Genomic DNA, 19,220 nt, shown 5'->3' with positions numbered 1-19,220 from the left:
GATACAGTTATGAAAATGTCATGGATTTCTATTAACTGCTTTGGAAATGCTTCTTTAAGTTCAGGGGTACCTGTGCAGGATGTGCAGGTTTGTTACATAGGTAAATGTGTGTCATAGGGGATTCAATAAGCCCCAATGTGTGTTGTTCTCCTCTATGTATCCATGCGTTGTTATCATGGAAATATTTCTTAAGTGTAAAAAGAGAAGAGGTGCAAAACTGTGTGATTTCATTTATGTAGAAAAGTATGTGTGTGTGTGTTTTGTGTGTATTGATACTTGTTTATACCTAAGCATTTTTAGAAGAATACTAAAGGAACTGTTAACATTGGATACCATTAATTATATTGGAGGTAGAGGAGAGAAACTGTTTTTTCATTTATATCCCTTTGCCCTATTGATAATTTCACCAAGTGGATATATTACATTTATAATTTTAAATATCCAGCCTAAAATTTAGGACAATTCAGTGTTGCCTAAGACTGCTGATCCTCCACCCCCACACATAGTTGAGTTAGGAGATTCCTCTCTTTCAGAGCATTACCCACAGTGAATTGTAACTAGTTACTTACATGTATGTTTCTCCTACCAGCCTGTGCATTCATTGAAGGCAGGCATACGTTTTATTCATTTTTGTGTCACCTTCATTTAGCATAGCATCTGGCACATTGAAGAGGGGCAGTATGTGTTTGATAAGTGAACAAGAATGAATGAATGAAGCTTTTCCATTTCCACCATCCACATTCAATCTCTCCCTCCCGTGAACTCCTACAGCACAGCTCCAAAAATACTTGGCTTACTTCCTCTTAGGAATGTTTTACGAACCCTCTACTAGACTCCATAAGAACAAAGACAATGTCATTGTCATACCCATCCCCCCCCAGCACCAAGCATGCTATCTAGCCCCACACAAAGTCCAGAAGTATCTGCTGAGTTGAACTGAAAACACTAACACTGTTGACATAAAAACAGGTTCTGTCCTAGGAAAATCGTTCTCCTGGTTCCAAAAAGAAATGAGTTCAGTCTTGCCAAGTCTGTTTTAGCAGAATAAAGTCCCATAGCTAATGACAGCCTTTAACTATTGGAAATGTAAAGCCACATTTTTTTTTCATATGGTAATGCAACAAAGAGGTAAGAAGCGTTTGTTTTTAAATATCTAATCATTTCTTATTTTTGCAGCGGGCGAGAGAACATGGCAAAAGGCAATCGTACCACAGTGACTGAATTTGTCCTCATGGGATTCACAGACCGTCCTGAGCTGCAGCTCCCCCTCTTTGTGGTGTTCCTCGTCATTTATCTCGTCACCCTGGTGGGAAACCTTGGCATGATCCTGCTGATCAGAGCAGACTCGCGGCTCCACACCCCCATGTACTACTTCCTCAGTCACCTGGCATTCATTGATCTGTGTTACTCATCTTCCATTGGGCCCAAGATGCCGCAAAATTTATTGGTGAAGAAAAAAACTATCTCCTTTTCAGGCTGTTTTGCTCAGCTGTACTTCTCCGGTGCTTTTGCCACTACAGAATGCTTCCTCTTGGCCACAATGGCCTACAACCACTACATGGCCATCTGCAACCCCCTGATTTACACAGCTATTATGACGCAGCGGGTCTGCAGGGAGTTAGTGATAGGGGTCTATACCTATGGCTTCCTAAACTCTGTGATACAGACAGCTCTGACGTTTCAGCTGTCTTTCTGCGACTCCAACGTTATCCACCACTTCTACTGTGCTGACCCCCCTCTCCTGGCCCTCTCCTGTTCTGACACCCACGACAAAGAAAAGCAGCTCGTGATCTTCTCTGCAGTAAATCTCACTGGGTCCCTCCTTACCATCTTCATCTCCTACATTTGCATCCTCTTTTTCCATTATAAAAATCCCATCTTCCGAGGGCAAGTGCAAAGCATTTTCCACCTGTGCCTTCCACCTCACTGTCGTCACCATCTTTTATGGAACACTGTTTTTCATGTACCTGCAGCAACCAAAAGCAGGGAATTCATGGAAGCAAAACAAAGTAGTCTCTGTGTTTTGTAGTCTTGTAATTCCCGTGCTTAACCCTCTTATCTATAGCCTGAGAAACACAAAAGTAAAGGATGCCCTGAAAAAAATGCTAAAGGGCAAAGAGTTATAGTGAGTGAGTTAATGGAATGCAGCATATTGAAAGTTTGATATATTGACAAGTGTAATATCTCTAATTAAGTTTAGATTTAGCAGGCCAACTGCTGTCCAATCAGGAAGCAAACAGTAATCCAATTTGGGAATTTTAATGACCAAAGTACTGGGTCACTTATTTAACATAGTAATGTTTAATCCAATTATCATGAACTATCAGAATTGACTTACAAGCTAGAATGTCAATAACTGTGTCCTTCACATGCCAAAGAAGAAATGGCTTACTACCAATTAAATAATAATATAAGCTCTAAATTAAAAAAGATCCTGAAAAGCAACATTCTGGGTGAAACTATAATTTAACAAAGCTGGGTACAAAACCCACACATGAAAATCTGTTATTAGAAACACTTTTCAGTTTACAACAGGCTGTATTGTAGAGAGTAATTTGTTAGTCTTAGAACATATTTCTTCATAACACTTTGCTACAGATGGTGATTAAGTTTCGAGACCAGCTTACAAAAACCTTATTTAATCCAAATGTAATTGAAATACTGCATGCTTTAAATAAACAATAGAAAATATAGTATTGCAGCAATAGTAGGGGGAGAAAAGAACAAAAAAACACTAGGATTCAATTAGATGTAGGGGTTGTTTAGAAAAGACAGTTTAATTAAAAGAGATAAAGAGAAGGTTTAGGAAACTTTTAGAGATGTTAAAAATAGTCATTCTTTCAACAGCCAGGGTTCAATTTTTCTAGTCTCTGGAAAGTGGAGCCACAGTGAGTTTTTGGGAGGGGGTGAGGGGCAAGTATGGAGAAAAAGGAATGGAAAGAGGGAGAATTTGGGGAAGTAATCAGGCCTGTGTATATGTGAATGTTTCTAAGAAATAAAATTATTGTCTTAATTAATTTGAATGATCTAGAGAAATACTTTAGTTTTGCAACATTTTCCATGTTCTTTATTTTTGTTTTCACAGATCCAGTATTCCAATCTCTTGGAAATAAGGCCATATGCATTCTTGCTGTTTTGGGGGATAGGTGAAAGAAAAATCTCTAATCTTTTTCCATTTAGGCAAAAATATGAGCACTCTTTGTTTTGGGGTTTGTTTGTTTTTTGTTTTTTTGAGATGAAGTCTCACTCTGTCACCCAGCCTGGAGTACAGTGACACAATCTCGGCTCACTGCAACCTCTGCCTCCCAGGTTCAAGTGATTCTTCTTCCTCAGCCTCCTGAGTAGCTGGGACTACAAGACTGCACCACCACGCCCGGCTAATTTTTGTACTTTTAGTAGAGACAGGGTTTCACCGTATTGGCCAGGCTGGTCTTGAACTCCTGACCTCGTGATCCACCCACCTCGGCATCCCAAAGTGCTGGGATTACAGGCATGAGCCACTGCGCCTGGCCAAGCACTCTACCGTTTTTCTAAGCCTCGATTCTAATACTTCTTTCGAAATAATTCTTAAGGCAAACAAATCTGCCATAAAAATATTTATTTTCCTATTTTCAAAAGTGATTACTATTAAGTAATTTTTAATGGTTTGTAACATATACAATTAATTAATTACAATTAATTACAAGTAAGTTTAAAATTAATCAAAAAAACTAAAAGGTCCCTGTTGTCCCCAAATTAACTCTGCAGATAATAATATGGGATCTTTGTTTTATTGTTGCTTATAATCAGATAATTTAGAAAAATAAAAAGAGTTAAATATTTATAACTTCTCCTACTTAGTTCAGAAAGCCTTTCCAGATAGTTGAGGTATAAGTTGTATCGCTAAGCATTTAAAGATGGAGTGTTGGCTATGGTTGAAAAGGAAGACACTAGCAGGATAAAGGAACAGAGGGAAGAAAGGCAGGAATTGAGCCAGAGAGGGAGGAGCAGTTGCACAGGTAATGAGCAACAGGTGAGCAGGCAAAGTGGAGAGGATAATGCTGAGGGATTATAAGAGCTTGAGTATTAGACCAGGAGCTCCCCCTTGAGGCCAAGCAAACTATCTTCTTCACTTTGTACCCCAGCACCTACTGCAGTTCCTGGCATAAAACAGATGCACCGTAACTGTTTGCTGAACTGAATTGAACTCGTGTGTGTTTATTCCTAACTCCCATGGGTGGGTGGACATGGTGCCCAGCCAATGGGTCCTGCGGTTTGGAAGTGACAGAGAAAAGGAAGCCACTGGGGTTATAACCGGAAGACTGTTTTTCAATATTCTCATAACGAAACTAACATCCTTGAGGTGGGAAGACATACAAAGGCAACAGCGCAACCTGACCAGGGGAAGAGATGCATTTAGGAAGTTGGTACACTGGGAAGATGGCATGAGCTGGAGCTGTCGACGGACCATAACAATCAACGAACAACTGCTGCAGAACAAGGTTGCTAGTAACTGAGATAAAGATGAACACGGACCAACATTTAGATGGAAAATTGTGCTTTCAATCAAAAGCCATGTCTATTTCTTAAACTTATTTCTCAAACTCTCTCTGTCAGTTTAATTTAGAAAGTGAAAAATAACCATGCACTAGACATCACGTTTCAATACATGCCTCTCAGCAAATGAATTCTATTCATGTTTTCAAAGGAATATTTGGTCTAAAAGTTTCATCAGTTTTCAGTTCTTTTCAAGGAAACCTGAAGGAAATGTCACAAGACCTCTCCATAATACCTTCCCAGCTGTTGAATTTGTACACTTTGCTCAACATGCTTGATTACTCTGTAAAACAAGGCATAAAATTGAGAATCTTGTATTCATAGATTGTGAAGGATATAAATCTACATTTTACTAAATTTCCCAAGAACTTGAAAAGCAAATAGTTAGGTATGAGAAAAGGTCAGAATCAGCTAATTTTTGAGCTAATAATTCCTATTTTATTTTCCCATTGAGACTCAGCCTTATAAATTTATCTCCCTGACTCTGGCCGTATGAAGTAAGAAAGGTCTCAGGTGAAGAATTCTCGAATTAATTATTTGCATTAAAAAATAGAGTACTGTATATATGTGTAGTATTAATATGATAATATATAATCCACAAGAGAAAAAAACATAATTATACACCTTTGTTTCGTTATAAAGTGAGGCTGTTTCAGTCAATACGCATAATAATTACACTAATTATTCAGCCCAAAGTAAATATCTTCTGAATATGTAAATGTTACCAAAATAATGGAAGATTTATCAGAATGTAAGAGTGCAACATTTTGCTGAAAGTGAAAATAAACTGTTATCACATGTAAATAAACAGTGTATTCGTCTTCCTTATGGTAATCCTAAAACTGAATGTTATTTGCCAGCATTCACCACTTAGACTTTTCATTAACAAATATGATATGTATCTGAAATACTCATTTGGACATCAAATGCTGAATTTTTCAACTGGTATAGATTTCAACTTCTTATCTCTCTTCATTTTACACTCTATTGATTTCTCATGCTTGGAAACATGCCAAATGAATTTTTTTATTATTCCAATCAAAATAAGGAACCATGAGAGGGAATCATATTATTCTTTTCCATTTTCTTTCATATTATTTGATGTATTAGAATTTCAGAAATTTAAGCATTTTAAAATCTCGAATATATGCCCCAAAATTTTCAACTCTGCCCTGGATGTATCATTCTAGCATTCTTTGGTGAACAAGATTGAATAGAAAAGTGTTAATTCAGTGCTCAAGAGTGGCTCCACCTGCAACTAAGTGGTGCATCCACCAGTGATAAAGAGGCCACTGATGTCAGAACTTGGGGAGTTTAGGCTCCTGGGAAAGTGACAGATTTAGCCTACTCTTCCAAGCCAGCTTGCTCTAAAAATATAAACATTTTATAAATAACTGGAACTTCCATGTCTGGTAATACAGGAAAAATTAGAGAAGGGAAAAGATCATCTTTAATTTTTAAAAACTAAGTAAGTATCTCTAGGCCTGGGCAGAAACTATCCTAATAGGGACAGTTTCCAGAAGGTCTTATTCTGTGGCCTAAAACAAAAATGTTTTATTCCCTCAAGCTTCTTTTTTTTTTTTTTTTTTCCAATAACGTAATAGTTTGTTAGTCAGTCAACAATATTACAAATATTTTTAAATTACTTAATATAAATAGTTGGCAGCAAACTATTCCATTACAGAGTTAAATTACCAGTACAACAGACAGACTGGAGATTTAGACACCTGGAAGATAACAATAAAATCAGCTAAAATATTTAACAAAAAATTTAAACTGAAGGCGTTTACCTAGTGTCCATAAAAGCACAAGCTTACTTTCTTCGCTTGGGTGTGTCAGCCACTCAGGCACCTGGACACCTACAAACCTGCAGCTCCTGCTCCTCATTGAAAGGCAGTCTTGTTTGCCAGCCACACTAGATGTGGCATGAGGAGAAGGATAGTCAATGAGCCAGTCAGACTCCAGCACTCTCCCGCCCACCTCTGCCTCACCCTCGGCTGGGGATGCTACGTGACTACAGCTTTCTCATATTTAGGCGAGAGTACAGAGAGCTCTCAGGTCCATCTCTGGGTTTCTCCTAAAAGCTTTTTATTTCATTTTTTATTGTCTTTCCTCTTTAGAAAGAGCCACTTTTAACCATTTTTATTCTTATCATGTCATATTTCATGTGAAAGTTATAAATAGCATTTCACTTATTTGCTTTGGCAAAAGTAGCTACTAGCTTTCCTTAGACCTCTTTCAAATGCAGAGTTTAAATTAGTGTTAACTATAATAAAGGAGCAAATTGAAAGGAAATTCTCATTAATGTTGCTTGTGTTGGGGAGTAGTCATTTTATGAAGAAAGGTTGAAATATCTTCTTAAAATTTTGGACTATCTTTTCTTATATTTACCACAAATCACAGATAATTCTCAAGTGTTCACAGGCTCAAAATAGCAACTCTATTAGCTTTAATCTAAGAATACAGTTCTCTGCTCTGCTTTATTTAATTAGGTGTTAAAACACAATCTGTTAAGCCTTTATCTCCTGACATATTCATATTTTCCTATATATTAAATTGTTAAATTTATCAAAAGAAGGCTGTCAGTATGATCACTTCATTAAAGCTGTAACTGACCCCTGATAATGCCTATTAGTCCACACTTTAGACGCGTGTAATAAAGCACATTAGTAGACACCTGCAAACCAAGTAAGCAGAATAAATCATGCTGAGCCTGAAAAAATGCATGTTCTTGGAGGTAAAGATTTTGCTTACCAAAAATAAAGTATGGTCTCAAAAAGCAGATGCTCAAAGCCTGTGGAAGCAGTGGTGATGTACTAGGAAGAGGAATAGATTGGGAAACTCACAGTCTGAGCTTGAGTCCTTTGTATGCTCTGATCTGTGGTATCAGTCAAGTGGCTTGACCTCTCTAGCCTTAACTTTTTCATCTGGAAAATGAGGAAAATTGTACCTGAAAGAGCTGCCAAACAGACAAAATAGTCTAGGGTATGCTAAAATATATTTTAAACATTATAAAAGTATAAAGCTTTTATTTTTAATAACCAGACTCTACCATGATTAGTGTTTAACTTTTAGAGTCTTTGATTTGAAGTGTTTGGGAAATCCTTGCTGGAAAATGTTTTTATATCTACCTCTGTGACAAAATATAGAAGTTGCATACGTCTCCAATAACGGATTTTCTTTATGCATGACTGGAAGAAATTAGTGCAGCCCATTTCCAACTTACAGGAGTTCTGGTCACACTGTCTGTTTGCAAGTCAATGATCTGGAACATGGAGACTGTCTCCAGGACACAAAGTTGTCTTCTTAACTAATAATAAATGTTCACAGACATTTCTTTGACCCTAAACCACTACAGCTCACACATTTCCATAGCGGACACTAGAAACGTTTTTCTTGTTACTGCTGCAGTTCTGAAAGGCAGCATTTGTCCCCCATGTCTGTGACTGCTCTGAGCTTCTGCTGGTCTCACTCAGCCTCTGAAAAAACATTAGAGGTAAGCTATAGGAGGCAGGCCACAGTGTGCTATGGGGAAGGGGTAAGGGTAAGAGACTTTTCCTTGGTCTCTGCTTGGACTAGCAATAAGCCTGGCAGAAGCTGAGGGAAAGTAGCACAAGAGTTAAGGTTCTGCAGATGCCTCTTCCCCTACCTTCTTTCCCTTCCTGTGCTCTCTACCTTCCCCCAGCAGGGCTGCTAGGATGAGAATTCCACCGCCTCTTTAACTCTAGGAGGAGGGTGACGAGGAGCCTGAGATGTGAGGATCCAAGGCTGGGTAGGAGGAGAGAAAAGGGGGCAGGGAAGAAGGCCGGGGAGAAGATGATGTGCCATTCTGAGATTCTGTGGAGATGCTGGCTATTGCTTTACTCTTTTGAGAAAGAGTAAAATCTCTCAAGTGTTGACGAACCATCCAGGAAAATGCAGTGTTGCCTATTAGAGTAAATAAAGTAGTTACAGTAGATATGTAACAAAAGTTAACTGAATCTAGACTTAATCTGCTCCCTGCTTCTCTCTCTCTCTCCCTCTCTCCCCCCATTCTTCCCTCCCTCCCTCCCTCCCTCTCTCCCCACCACAACACAGATACTCTATTGGGACCACAAACTCAAAATCCTAATGATTAAATTGATCATCATCTTCTACTTCACAGCCAACTACTCCTGCTTTCCCTATTTTTGCACATGACAATTTTCCCCAGTCATCTAGTTCAAAAAATATGTAGTTTTTCCTTATTATCTCATATTTCAAAGAGGAGAAAAGACTTATCTATTATTCATCTATGCATTCATGCAAGATTTCTTGCACTAATCCTTTTCCTTTTCATTGCTACTAGCAGCTTTATCATTACTTTGCACCTGGACCTCCCTGGTATCTCTGCATCTAACCTCTTCACATCAAAGATCCTCAGTAGATTCATGTATGTATAACATATAATAATATCACCATTCCAGATCAGTGAGGGAAAAGATAGATTTATCGTAAATTAGAGAAAATGCAAGCCACAACACAGTTACTTTTTCTTATACTCTATATCAAAAGAAATTCAACATTGATCAGATCTTAAGGTAACAAATGAAACCTTAAAATTGCTTGAATAAAATATTGCTGAATATTTGCTAGGCTTGGAATAAGAAAAGCTTTTCCAAGAAAAGAATTAAGTTGAGAAGTTGCAAATAAAAAGTGTGACAGTTTTGATGAAATCAAAAATTTTAATGTTTATTACAATAATTAGTAAAAAAAAATCAAATGGGAAAATATTCACTATACATGACAGAATTAATGCAGACAAATAATAAGATAAATCAGTGAAAGTATAGTTACAAGATATGAATGGATAACTCACAAAATAGGAAATATAAATGGCCTTTGATATGCAAAATATTTCAATCTCATTGTAATCAATAAAATACAAATTAACATAATATCATTTTCCCCTTTCAGACTGGCAAAGATGTTAATAAATATTAATAACCAGGATGACACTGTAGAGAAAGAGGAAACACAGTGTAAACTGGCATAAAATTTCCAGAGGGCAATTTGACAATACTCACCAAAAGCCTTAAAATTAAGCATCCTTTGATCTAGCAATTTCCTTTACAATAATTTGTTTGATGAAAGTACTCCAACAAATTCATGAAGATCTGTGTATTTAGCAATTTACTGTTAGTGATTATAATAGTAAAAAAAAGTATTAATATACAAAATATCAGTGGAGGATTGATTAAATTAAGGATTAGTGACACAATAGCATGTAATGCATCAATTTAAATGATTTATTTATTTTTATGAAAATGCTCATGATATATGTGCAAATGATTTCAAATTATGCGTATGATTTTTTAATCACATATGTGAAATAGGTAAAGATATAGAGATTGCTGGTAGTGGTTGGTATTGGTTATTTCTGGGTGATAGAATCCCAGATGCTTTTTACTGATTCTTTATAAATAAACAGAAATTAAGAAATCAATCCCATTTGGGAAATAGTCTTAAATCTTCAGTTGAGATTTTACCCTATATTAACTCCAAAGTTATATATACTCTATATTAACTCCAAACTAGGGACCCTCCTAGTGACCAATGTCAAGGCTACAGGCAGGGGCCAAATTAAAAGGATGTTACCACAATCTAAAGGTATAGTGAGCAAATAATGCTAGTGGAAGAGACAGAGAATGAGACAATACAGGGGTCAAAGATGATGCTGGAGTTTTGACTAGGAGGCTGTTGGCCCAAAGAAGAGATGGTTAACAGAAAGATGTTGGGTCTTTAAGTGCCTAACACAGAGCCTTAAACATAGCAGCCATTCAAATTTTTTTTAATGGAAGAATGTGGTTCCAGATGATTTCTTATTATGATCAATTGTATCTACGCTCTGTACAAAGTATTTTCTGGAGATTCCAAGAAGACTCTAATAGAGGCAGTTTGATCAAAACAAGAAACATCAAAATGGGAGTCAAGAGACCTCTTTTGGTACATGTGCACAATGTGCAGGTAAGTTACATATGTATACATGTGCCATGCTGGTGCGCTGCACCCACTAACTTGTCATCTAGCATTAGGTATATCTCCCAATGCTATCCCTCCCCCCTCCCCCCACCCCCCAACAGTCCCCGAAGTGTGATGTTCCCCTTCCTGTTAAAGTATAATAATAAAAAAATAAATTAATTAATTAAAAAAATAAATAAACAAAAAAAGGAAAGGGGAAAAAAAAAAAAAAAAGAGACCTCTTTTACCCATCTCCTAGCTGCATGTTTCGGAGCAAATCACCTCACCCTTTAAGGAGTCCTCATTCTGCACAGGGATTTGAATGCTACTGTTTTAGAGAGATCTTTCCTGATTTCCGGTCCTCAAGAAAAAGAAAGTAGCTGAGTCCTCCTGTTCTCACTTGTCGGGTTGTCAGAATCCAGTTGGCGCCTAGGAATTCACAAATCTCTGTCCTTCTTGTCTGGACTTGCCACTGACATAGTTAGTTCCCTTATGTTTTGGACTTAACTGACATAAAGAATACACTAAGGAACCTGCTCAGAACATCGCAGGATATTGAGCTGGGCCTCTCCAAAGGGTCTTAAACCCTGCGCTTAACATTCATTGGGCTCTTACTACCCTTTAGGCCCTGCTCTAAGCACTTTGCATACATGCGCGTATCTCACTACATCATTACTTAGCAAAAGCCGTTCTGATTAACCATAACACAGATAAGTAAAGTGGAGCTTAAAAAAACTAAATGATGGATCCTGCATCACATAGTGTGGAAATGGTGGAGGCCAGATTCAGACCCAGGAAGGAGATCGGCAGCGGATTAACAGGTGCAGATGCTGCAAGATCTGAGGCCATAAGAGGTTTTACAGCTTTCTTCACTGAAGTTTTTCACTGTACTTTATTACACAGTGTATACTTATATCAAGTTATTACATTGTACTCCTTGACAAATTTTTGTCAACTATATATGTTTTAAGAGAAAAAAAAAAAGAAAGAATGGGAAACATAGTGCCCTGCTGACCTGTTATAGGAGTGGGGACTGATAATAGCACAAATGCCCTCTGATTCATGGTATATGTCTAAATGATGGGGCTAGGTTCAGGCGCCAGATTGCTTCTCTGGAGCACCACAGTGGGCTGTGGCCTATTGTCCCTATGCCCACAGGGATTGTACTGCTCCCCACTGTCCTCACCAGGGAAAAGCCCAGAGCTGGGCTTGGATTGCTGACAGGGCTGGCCTAGGCATCAGCCTGTTTGCAACAGGAACCAACGCACAGCAAAGCTTTTCACACTCTGCCATCTGAACCAGAAGCCTAGCTTGCTTTTGTCCGAAGTGTTCTTAGGTACATAAATATAACAAGGAATTAAATAAAGCACATCTGCAGATTTCCTTCAGGCTTTACATATTCTCTTCCAAAGAACACATGCTTGAGGCTCCATAGGACAAGCAGTGGCTCACCTTCCCTGGGCCAGCTGGTAAATAATTTGTATCAGAGTAGATGTCTGAACCCTATAATTCTTGTTTCTTCCATATTCTCCATATCCTTTTTTTTATATTCTCCATATTCTTAAGCTGCAGGGTCAAATTACTGTCATGATGCAAAAAGCACCAGAGTAGACACAATTTTTTTGACAATTTAAATCCTATTTGAACCTCTCAGTTTTGGAGTGAAAACTAACTTTTGAGATGTGATAGATGAGAACCTAACAATTGCTAAAATTCTGGAATAAAAATAAAAGAAAGGAACTGCCTCTAAAACCTTACAACCCTTTGCTTAATTAGTAAAGGAGCAACAAACAATTCATAAGCCCCTACAACAAACATCACACTAAGAAAAAACATTTTACTTAAGAGCCTTTAAAGCATTTAAAAAAAATAATGTTCCACAATAAACATACGTCTGAATGTGTCTTTATACTAGCATGATTTATAATCCTTTGGGTATATACCCAGTAATGGGATTGCTGGGTCAAATGGTATTTCTGGTTCTAGATCCTTGAGGAAATCATCACCCTGTCTTCCACAATGGTTGAACTAATTTACACTCCCACCAACAGTGTAAAAGCATTCCTATTTCTCCACAGCCTCGCCAGCATCTGTTGTTTCCTGAGTTTTTAATGATTGCCTTCTAACTGGAGTGAGATGGTATCTCATTGTGGTTTTGATTTGCACTTCTCTAATGACCAGTGAAGAATGAGTTCATGTCCTTTGCAGAGACATGGATGAAGCTGGAAACCATCATCCTCAGCAAACTAACACAGGAACAGAAAACCAAACACCGCAAGTTCTCACCCATAAATGGGAGTTGAACAATGAGAACACATGGACACAGGGAGGGAACATCACACACCAGGGCCTATTAGGGGTGGGGGGCAAGGGGAGGGAGAGCACTAGGACAAATACCTAATGCATGCGGGGCTTCAAACCTAGATGACGGGTTGATGGGTGCAGCAAACCACCATGGCACATGTATACCTATGTAACAAAACTGCACATTCTGCACATGTATACCAGAACTTAAAGTAAAATTGTAAAAAGTTCCAAGTTTTGATACCTGAAAAAACTTTGCAGAACTCAAACACATTAGAATAAAATTTGATTTTAAAATATTGATTTAAAAGTTGAGTTGAACTAAACTGTCTGATGTATTACACACTCCTGATGATTTCAAGTCTAATATTTTAGACTTCCTTAAATATACTACCTACAAATAATCATTTTAAAACAACTATTTAAAAAATATCTGTGGCATTGAAGCTAGAAGCCACTTACTTGCATGTTTTTGCTATCTTGAATGTGTTGTTACCAGGTTCATACAGTGGTATAAATGGGGGGAGTTTGTTGAGTCTGAGTTTTACATAACTTGAGAAAATGGGTTCTTGCAACTTTCCTCTGGGATTTAATACTAATCCTGTTACTGAGGAAATGATGAGGATATTATTAGAAAAATCACAGCACTGATACCCTCTTGAAAAACATGAACACTGTGGCCACAGTGCATTCTAGTCTTTCTAGCCTCTGTAAACTCCAGGTAACTCACAGGTTATTTTTGCTCTCAGTAGATAGTTTTATTTGCATACCTTTTCTTAGTCATAAAAGGAATATCAGCCTGAAATTACAAGCCCAGTAGAAAGAGTGTTTTAAGCAGAGGGAACAGCAGGCTGAGGGGCCCAGATGACAGAGAATATGTACCGGAAGAACTGAAAGTCTAGGAGAAAGGTGCTGAATTAGAAAGTACAAACTAGGGAATGGCAGGAAATGAGGCTATAGATGCTGTAAAGGACGGATGACGCAAGGCCTTGGCCATATTAAGGAGTTTGGACTTTATCCTAAAAGCAATGTGAATTTACTAGACTTTCAAGCAGAGGACTAACAGACAAAAATGCATTTTAGAAAGGTTAGTCTGACCAGTGTGGGAGGTGAACAAGACAGAGATAAGACTAAAGGCAAAAAGAATTATTACAGTTAGGCTCACGTAGCAGTCATACAGGAGCAAGATGATGGGATGAACAATAATGATGGGATGGAGAGACATGGATTTTTTTTGTTTTGTTTTGGAGACAGAGTCTTGCTCTGTTGCCAGGCTGGAGTGCAGTGGTGCAATATAGCTCACTGCAACCTCTGCCTCCCGGGTTCAAGGGATTCTCTTGCCTCAACCTCCCGAGTAGCTGGGACTACAGGCGCGTGCCACCATACCCAGCTAATATTTTGTATTTTTAGTAGAGATGGGGTTTCACCATGTTAGCCAGGATAGACTCGATCTCCTGACCTTGTGACCTGCCCGCCTCTGCCTCCCAAAGTGCTGGGATTACAGGCGTGAGCCAGCGCGCCCAGCCAGGTTTTAAAAAAAATTATTAATTACTTACATGGTATATTTTTGCCATCACTTTATTGCTAAAATTCATCAGTTATTTTGCTTTAGTTGGGTCCCTTGTAAACAGCTTATATTTAAATTTTACTTTTGATGTAATTTGAGAATATTCATCTTTTAATTCAAATCTAAATTATTCACATTTATTTTTATAAATATGGCATTTGGTCAAACTTTATCATCATATTTTTCTATTAGTATGTTTTTATTTTCCTAATTTTACACCTTTTTGCTTTTTCTTTTTTCTAACTTTGCACTAGTGATTATCTTTCCTCCATATTTTACTTGCTAGTTACTGGTTATCTGTGATTTTTTTCTCAGAAAGGATGTCACCCAGGCTAGAGTGCAGTGGTATAATCATGGCTCACTGCAGATTCAACCTCACAGGTTCAAGTGATCCTCTCACCTCAGCCTCCTAAGTAGCTGGGACTACAGATGCAAGCCACCACTCCTGGGTAATTTTAAAAATTTTTGGCTGGGCGCAGTGGCTCACACCTGTAATCCCAACACATTGGGAGGCCAAGGCGGGCGGATCACGAGGTCAGGAGATCAAGAACATCCTGGCTAGCATGGTGAAACCTCGTCTCTACTAAAAATACAAAAAAAATTAGCCGGGTGTGGTGGTGGGCACCTGTAGTCCCAGCTACTCGGGAGGCTGAGGCAGGAGAATGGCCTGAACCCGGGAGGCGGAGCTTGCAGTGAGCCAAGATCATGCCACTGCACTCCAGCCTGGGTGACAGAGTGAGACTGTCTCAAAAAAAAAAAAAAATTTGTAGAGATAGGGTCTCACTATGTCGCCCCGCCTGGTCTTGAACTTCTGGGTTCAAGCGATCCTCCTGCCTCAGCCTCCTAAAGTGCTGGGATTACAGGCATAAGCCACCTCACCCAGCTGTGATTTTAAACATTGCATTTGAATTTGAATCACTTTCCAGAATACATCATGATTTTTACATACACCCTATAAAAGAAACAGTTTATCACACGTTTGCCTCCTCACTTATCTCCCTATAACCCCAAGTCCCAATGATCTGAATATTTTAGATTCATATCACAATTTTTTTTAACAATGCATCTTCTCCTTAAAAAATCACAGATGGGCTGGGCACAGTGGCTCATACCTGTAATCCCAGCAGTTTGGGAGACCTAGGCGGGTGGATCACCTGAAGTCAGGAGTTCAAGACCAGCCTGGCTAATGAGGTGAAACCCCATCTCTACTAAAAATACAAAACTTAGCCAGGTGTTGTGCTGCGCACCTATAGTCCAAGTTACTTAGGAGGCTGAGGCAGGAGAATTGTTTGAACCTGGGAGGCGGAGGTTGCAGTGAGCCAAGACTGCACCACTGCACTCCAGACTGGGTGACAGAGTGAGACTCCTTCCCAACAACAATGACAAAAGTCACTTATGAACCTATATGTTATTTCAAAATCATATGAACAGGAATTATCTAAACAATTGTTTTAGAGGTGTTATTATTTATTACCTTTTCTTTCTACCACATCTTTCATCTTCTTGAGTCAATCCTTTTTTCTAAATCTTTTCTTCAATTTTGTTTTTGTCTGACATTCAATGAACCTTTCTAACCTGAAGATATGAAGTTTTCATTAGCTCAGGAAACATTTATTTTATTTATCTATTTGTATCATTGATTCCCCTAAGTGTTCTGTTCTTTCCTTCTAAAACAAAAAAAATTTCAAGAACATTTACTTTAGATTTCAATTTTGCTCCCACACTTATTACTGTCTTGAGAACCTCTATGACAATTTAGGTCAAGGGACAATTTATTCAAAAAGGAACAAACCATCTACAAATTCTCTTATCATGTGAGCCTCACTCCCATTCTGCATCCAGTGTGGTTTCCCACAAAGATGTTTAGAGAAGAGAACCAATGGAGGTGGAAATCTTTGGTCCAGCAGTTGGATGAGTCACAGGAACTTTTGGCCCTTCTATTGTGTTTCAGAAGGAACAAGCATAATATGTGTGTGCAAATTTCAACACTACATGGACAATAGCATAGCTGTTATTGTTGTGTATTCCTCTGCAAGAGGCCATGAACCCAAAAGCCTTGTGGTGAGGGGTTAAGACTAAGATTTTATTTCTTCTTTGTTAGTTGTTCTTTGTTTAGTTTCTTCTTTCTTTTTAATTTAATTTTATTATTATTATACTTAAAGTTTTAGGGTACATGTGTACAATGTGCAGGTTTTGTTACATATGTATACATATGCCATGCTGGTGTGCTGCACCCATTAACTTGTCATTTAGCATTAGGTATATCTCCAAATGCTATCCCTCCCCCCCTTCCCCCCCCCACCCCACAACAGTCCAATGTTCCCCTTCCTGTGTCCATGTGTTCTCACTGTTCAATTCCCACCTATGAGTGAGAACATGCAGTGTTTGGTTTTTTGTCCTTGCGATAGTTTGCTGAGAATGATGGTTTCCAGTTTCATCCATGTCCCTATAAAGGACATGAACTCATCATTTTTTATGGCTGCATAGTATTCCATGGTGTATATGTGCCACATTTTCTTAATCCAGTCTATTCACAATAGCAAAGACTTGGAACCAACCCAAATGTCCAACAATGATAGACTGTTTAGTTTCTTCTTTGTGCTTAAAAAAATATAAAGTCATTACATGTGAAAAAAATAGATGTACATTATTTTAAGGTCCCATTCTGTAAAACATGGTACAAATATGCATTAAATGAGAGACCTCAGTATAATTTAACTATCAGTGTTCAAGTTCAGTTTTTTCAACTCTGTGTTTCCTCATTCTTGATTTAATATTTGGTTCATTTCTTGCCAAAATAATTATGTCTTTGAATAACTTTCAATGAAATGTGCATAAATAATTCATTTTCAGAGGCCCTATTTAAGTGAGAATATATCTATTCTCTTATCACATAAATTCCTGGCTCATCAACATTTCCCACAAAGTTCTTTAGACTTCTTGAAACTATTTGATTTTTGTCCCTTGTGAAATTCAAAAACTTCACTAATCTGTCTCCATGTGAGTCTCTTCTCATTATTATTTTTGCCTGAAATACAGGGAATATTCTCATTCTATAGAATCATATTTTTTTAGTTTATGAAATTTTCTTTAATCTATTATGGCTTCTGATTCACAGTAAATAAATGCTTCCTCAGAGATGCCTATTATCTGTATGTTGGATCTTCAGTCTCTGTACTCCTTATTTCTTATCATCTCTTTCTCTCATCATTTTTAGCTCATATTACTTTCTGCATTGTGGAAGAGTCTCTCAACTTTGTGTATCTAGCACTAATTCAATAATATGCAATACCCATGTTTCACTTTCACATAATTAAAAAAATTTAATTATGATTTTTTTAGATTGCTTTTATTATTCTTTCTCTGTTTTAGTGAACCAGTCATTTCATTTCATCTACCATCTCCCCACTAAGATTTTTTGTTTTTTGTGGTTTTTTTTTTGAGATGGAGTCTTGCTCTGCCACCCAGGCTGGAGTGCAGTGGCGCTGTCTCGGCTCACTGCAAGCTCCACCTCCTGGGTTCACGCCATTCTCCTGCCTCAGCCTCCTGAGTAGCTAGGACTACAGGCGCCTGCCACCACGCCTGGCTAATTTTTTTGTATTTTTAGTAGAGACAGGGTTTCACAGTATTAGCCAGGATGGTTTCAATCTCCTGACATCGTGATCCACCCACCTCGGCCTCCCAAAGTGCTGGGATTACAGGCTTGAGCCATCATACCCGGCCAAGATTTTTTCTTTTTATCTTTCATGTATTGTTTCATTTAACAATGTTTTGGATTTTTGTAAATAAAATGTATGTTGTTTCTAGTACTTTTTTATTTTCTCATAAAATTTAGTATTTATATTTCTGTGTCTTCAATAATTAGTCTTACCTAGTCCCTGTACCAACAAAAAACAGAATGCGTCCATCCACCTCTACTTCTGCAGCACTGCTCTGTGAGTCATGCTGAATACTATTCTTATTTATGACTTCCTTTGAAATCCTCTTGAACAGAATTGAGCAAGAAGTGAGGCTAGGAAGGGGTGCAGTAATAAAGTTGGTAGCCACCATGCATTTAGAGTGCTCTAGACAGAAGCAGACAGAAATGATAGAATTTTATGTAACTCATCTTCTCAGAGAAAGTCAATGCAATGTGAAGAAAATGAAGTTAAATAGAGCAAATATAAACAGAGTCAACAGCGTTAAGCCTTTTTAAGCAGGAAAACCCTATTTTTAAAATAAAAATGTCACATAGATTTCCAATAAGAAAAGGAAAAAGCATACTTAACAATAACTCTTCCATGAACATAAAAGTCACACAAGTTGTATCTGAAACTTGCACTCCATTCCTGTGCCCTACCAGGGTTAAGTCAAAGTATCATGGAGATAAGTATGGAAATAAGGGCCCTCTCCAATCAGAGCTGTCCTCAGAAAAACTGCATAATTATTAATGCTATTATTATTATGCATATTCCTAGGAAATTAAAAACAAACTGCACATTCAACTCAGAAAGCAAGAGGAACAAAATATATAAAAGTCAAAGTAAGAAGTTATGATAAGAAGAAAACCAGTTAGAAAAACAGGAGTATAATAGGATATACAAATAGTTCTAAAGGCTGGGCCTTCTATTTTAAAACTCATTAAACAGGAAAATCTCCAAAAAATCTAATTAAGAAAAATGCAAAAATTTAAAGACACAATATTAGAAATAAGAAAAAAGCTGTATAGCAGCTACTGAAACTTTAACAAGTATATAAGAACACAGTACTTAGCACTTGCACTATGCATAATCACTATTAAAAATAGCAGAAGTGTGGAAGATGTGGAAGTTTTATTTACAAGATTTCCAAACTT

General features: G+C 37.7%; 1 protein-coding gene and 1 long non-coding RNA gene across 2 annotated transcripts in view; one reads left to right on the top strand and one right to left on the bottom strand.

Moving 5' to 3' along the window:
• Nucleotides 1-1,189: 1,189 nt before the first annotated feature.
• On the top strand, nt 1,190-2,126 carry LOC100461285 (olfactory receptor 5M5-like). The gene is given in 2 exon segments (XM_009246674.3): nt 1,190-1,855; nt 1,857-2,126. Coding segments are annotated over 2 exon segments (936 nt in total).
• A 1,025-nt stretch (nt 2,127-3,151) lies between these two features.
• Nucleotides 3,152-19,220, bottom strand: part of LOC112135509 (uncharacterized) — a 58,480-nt gene continuing 42,411 nt past the window's right edge. Inside the window, exons 7-8 of the long non-coding RNA XR_002916793.2 lie at nt 7,383-7,463; nt 3,152-4,819 (exon numbers count right to left, since the gene is read on the bottom strand). This is a non-coding gene — a long non-coding RNA (uncharacterized LOC112135509). The remainder of the gene's footprint in view (nt 4,820-7,382; nt 7,464-19,220) is intronic.

Source organism: Pongo abelii, chromosome 9, assembly GCF_028885655.2.
Source record: "Pongo abelii isolate AG06213 chromosome 9, NHGRI_mPonAbe1-v2.0_pri, whole genome shotgun sequence".
Classification (NCBI taxonomy): Eukaryota; Metazoa; Chordata; class Mammalia; order Primates; family Hominidae; genus Pongo; species Pongo abelii.
Note: the sequence above shows the minus strand (reverse complement) of the source record. Positions and strands in the feature narration are given on the sequence as shown.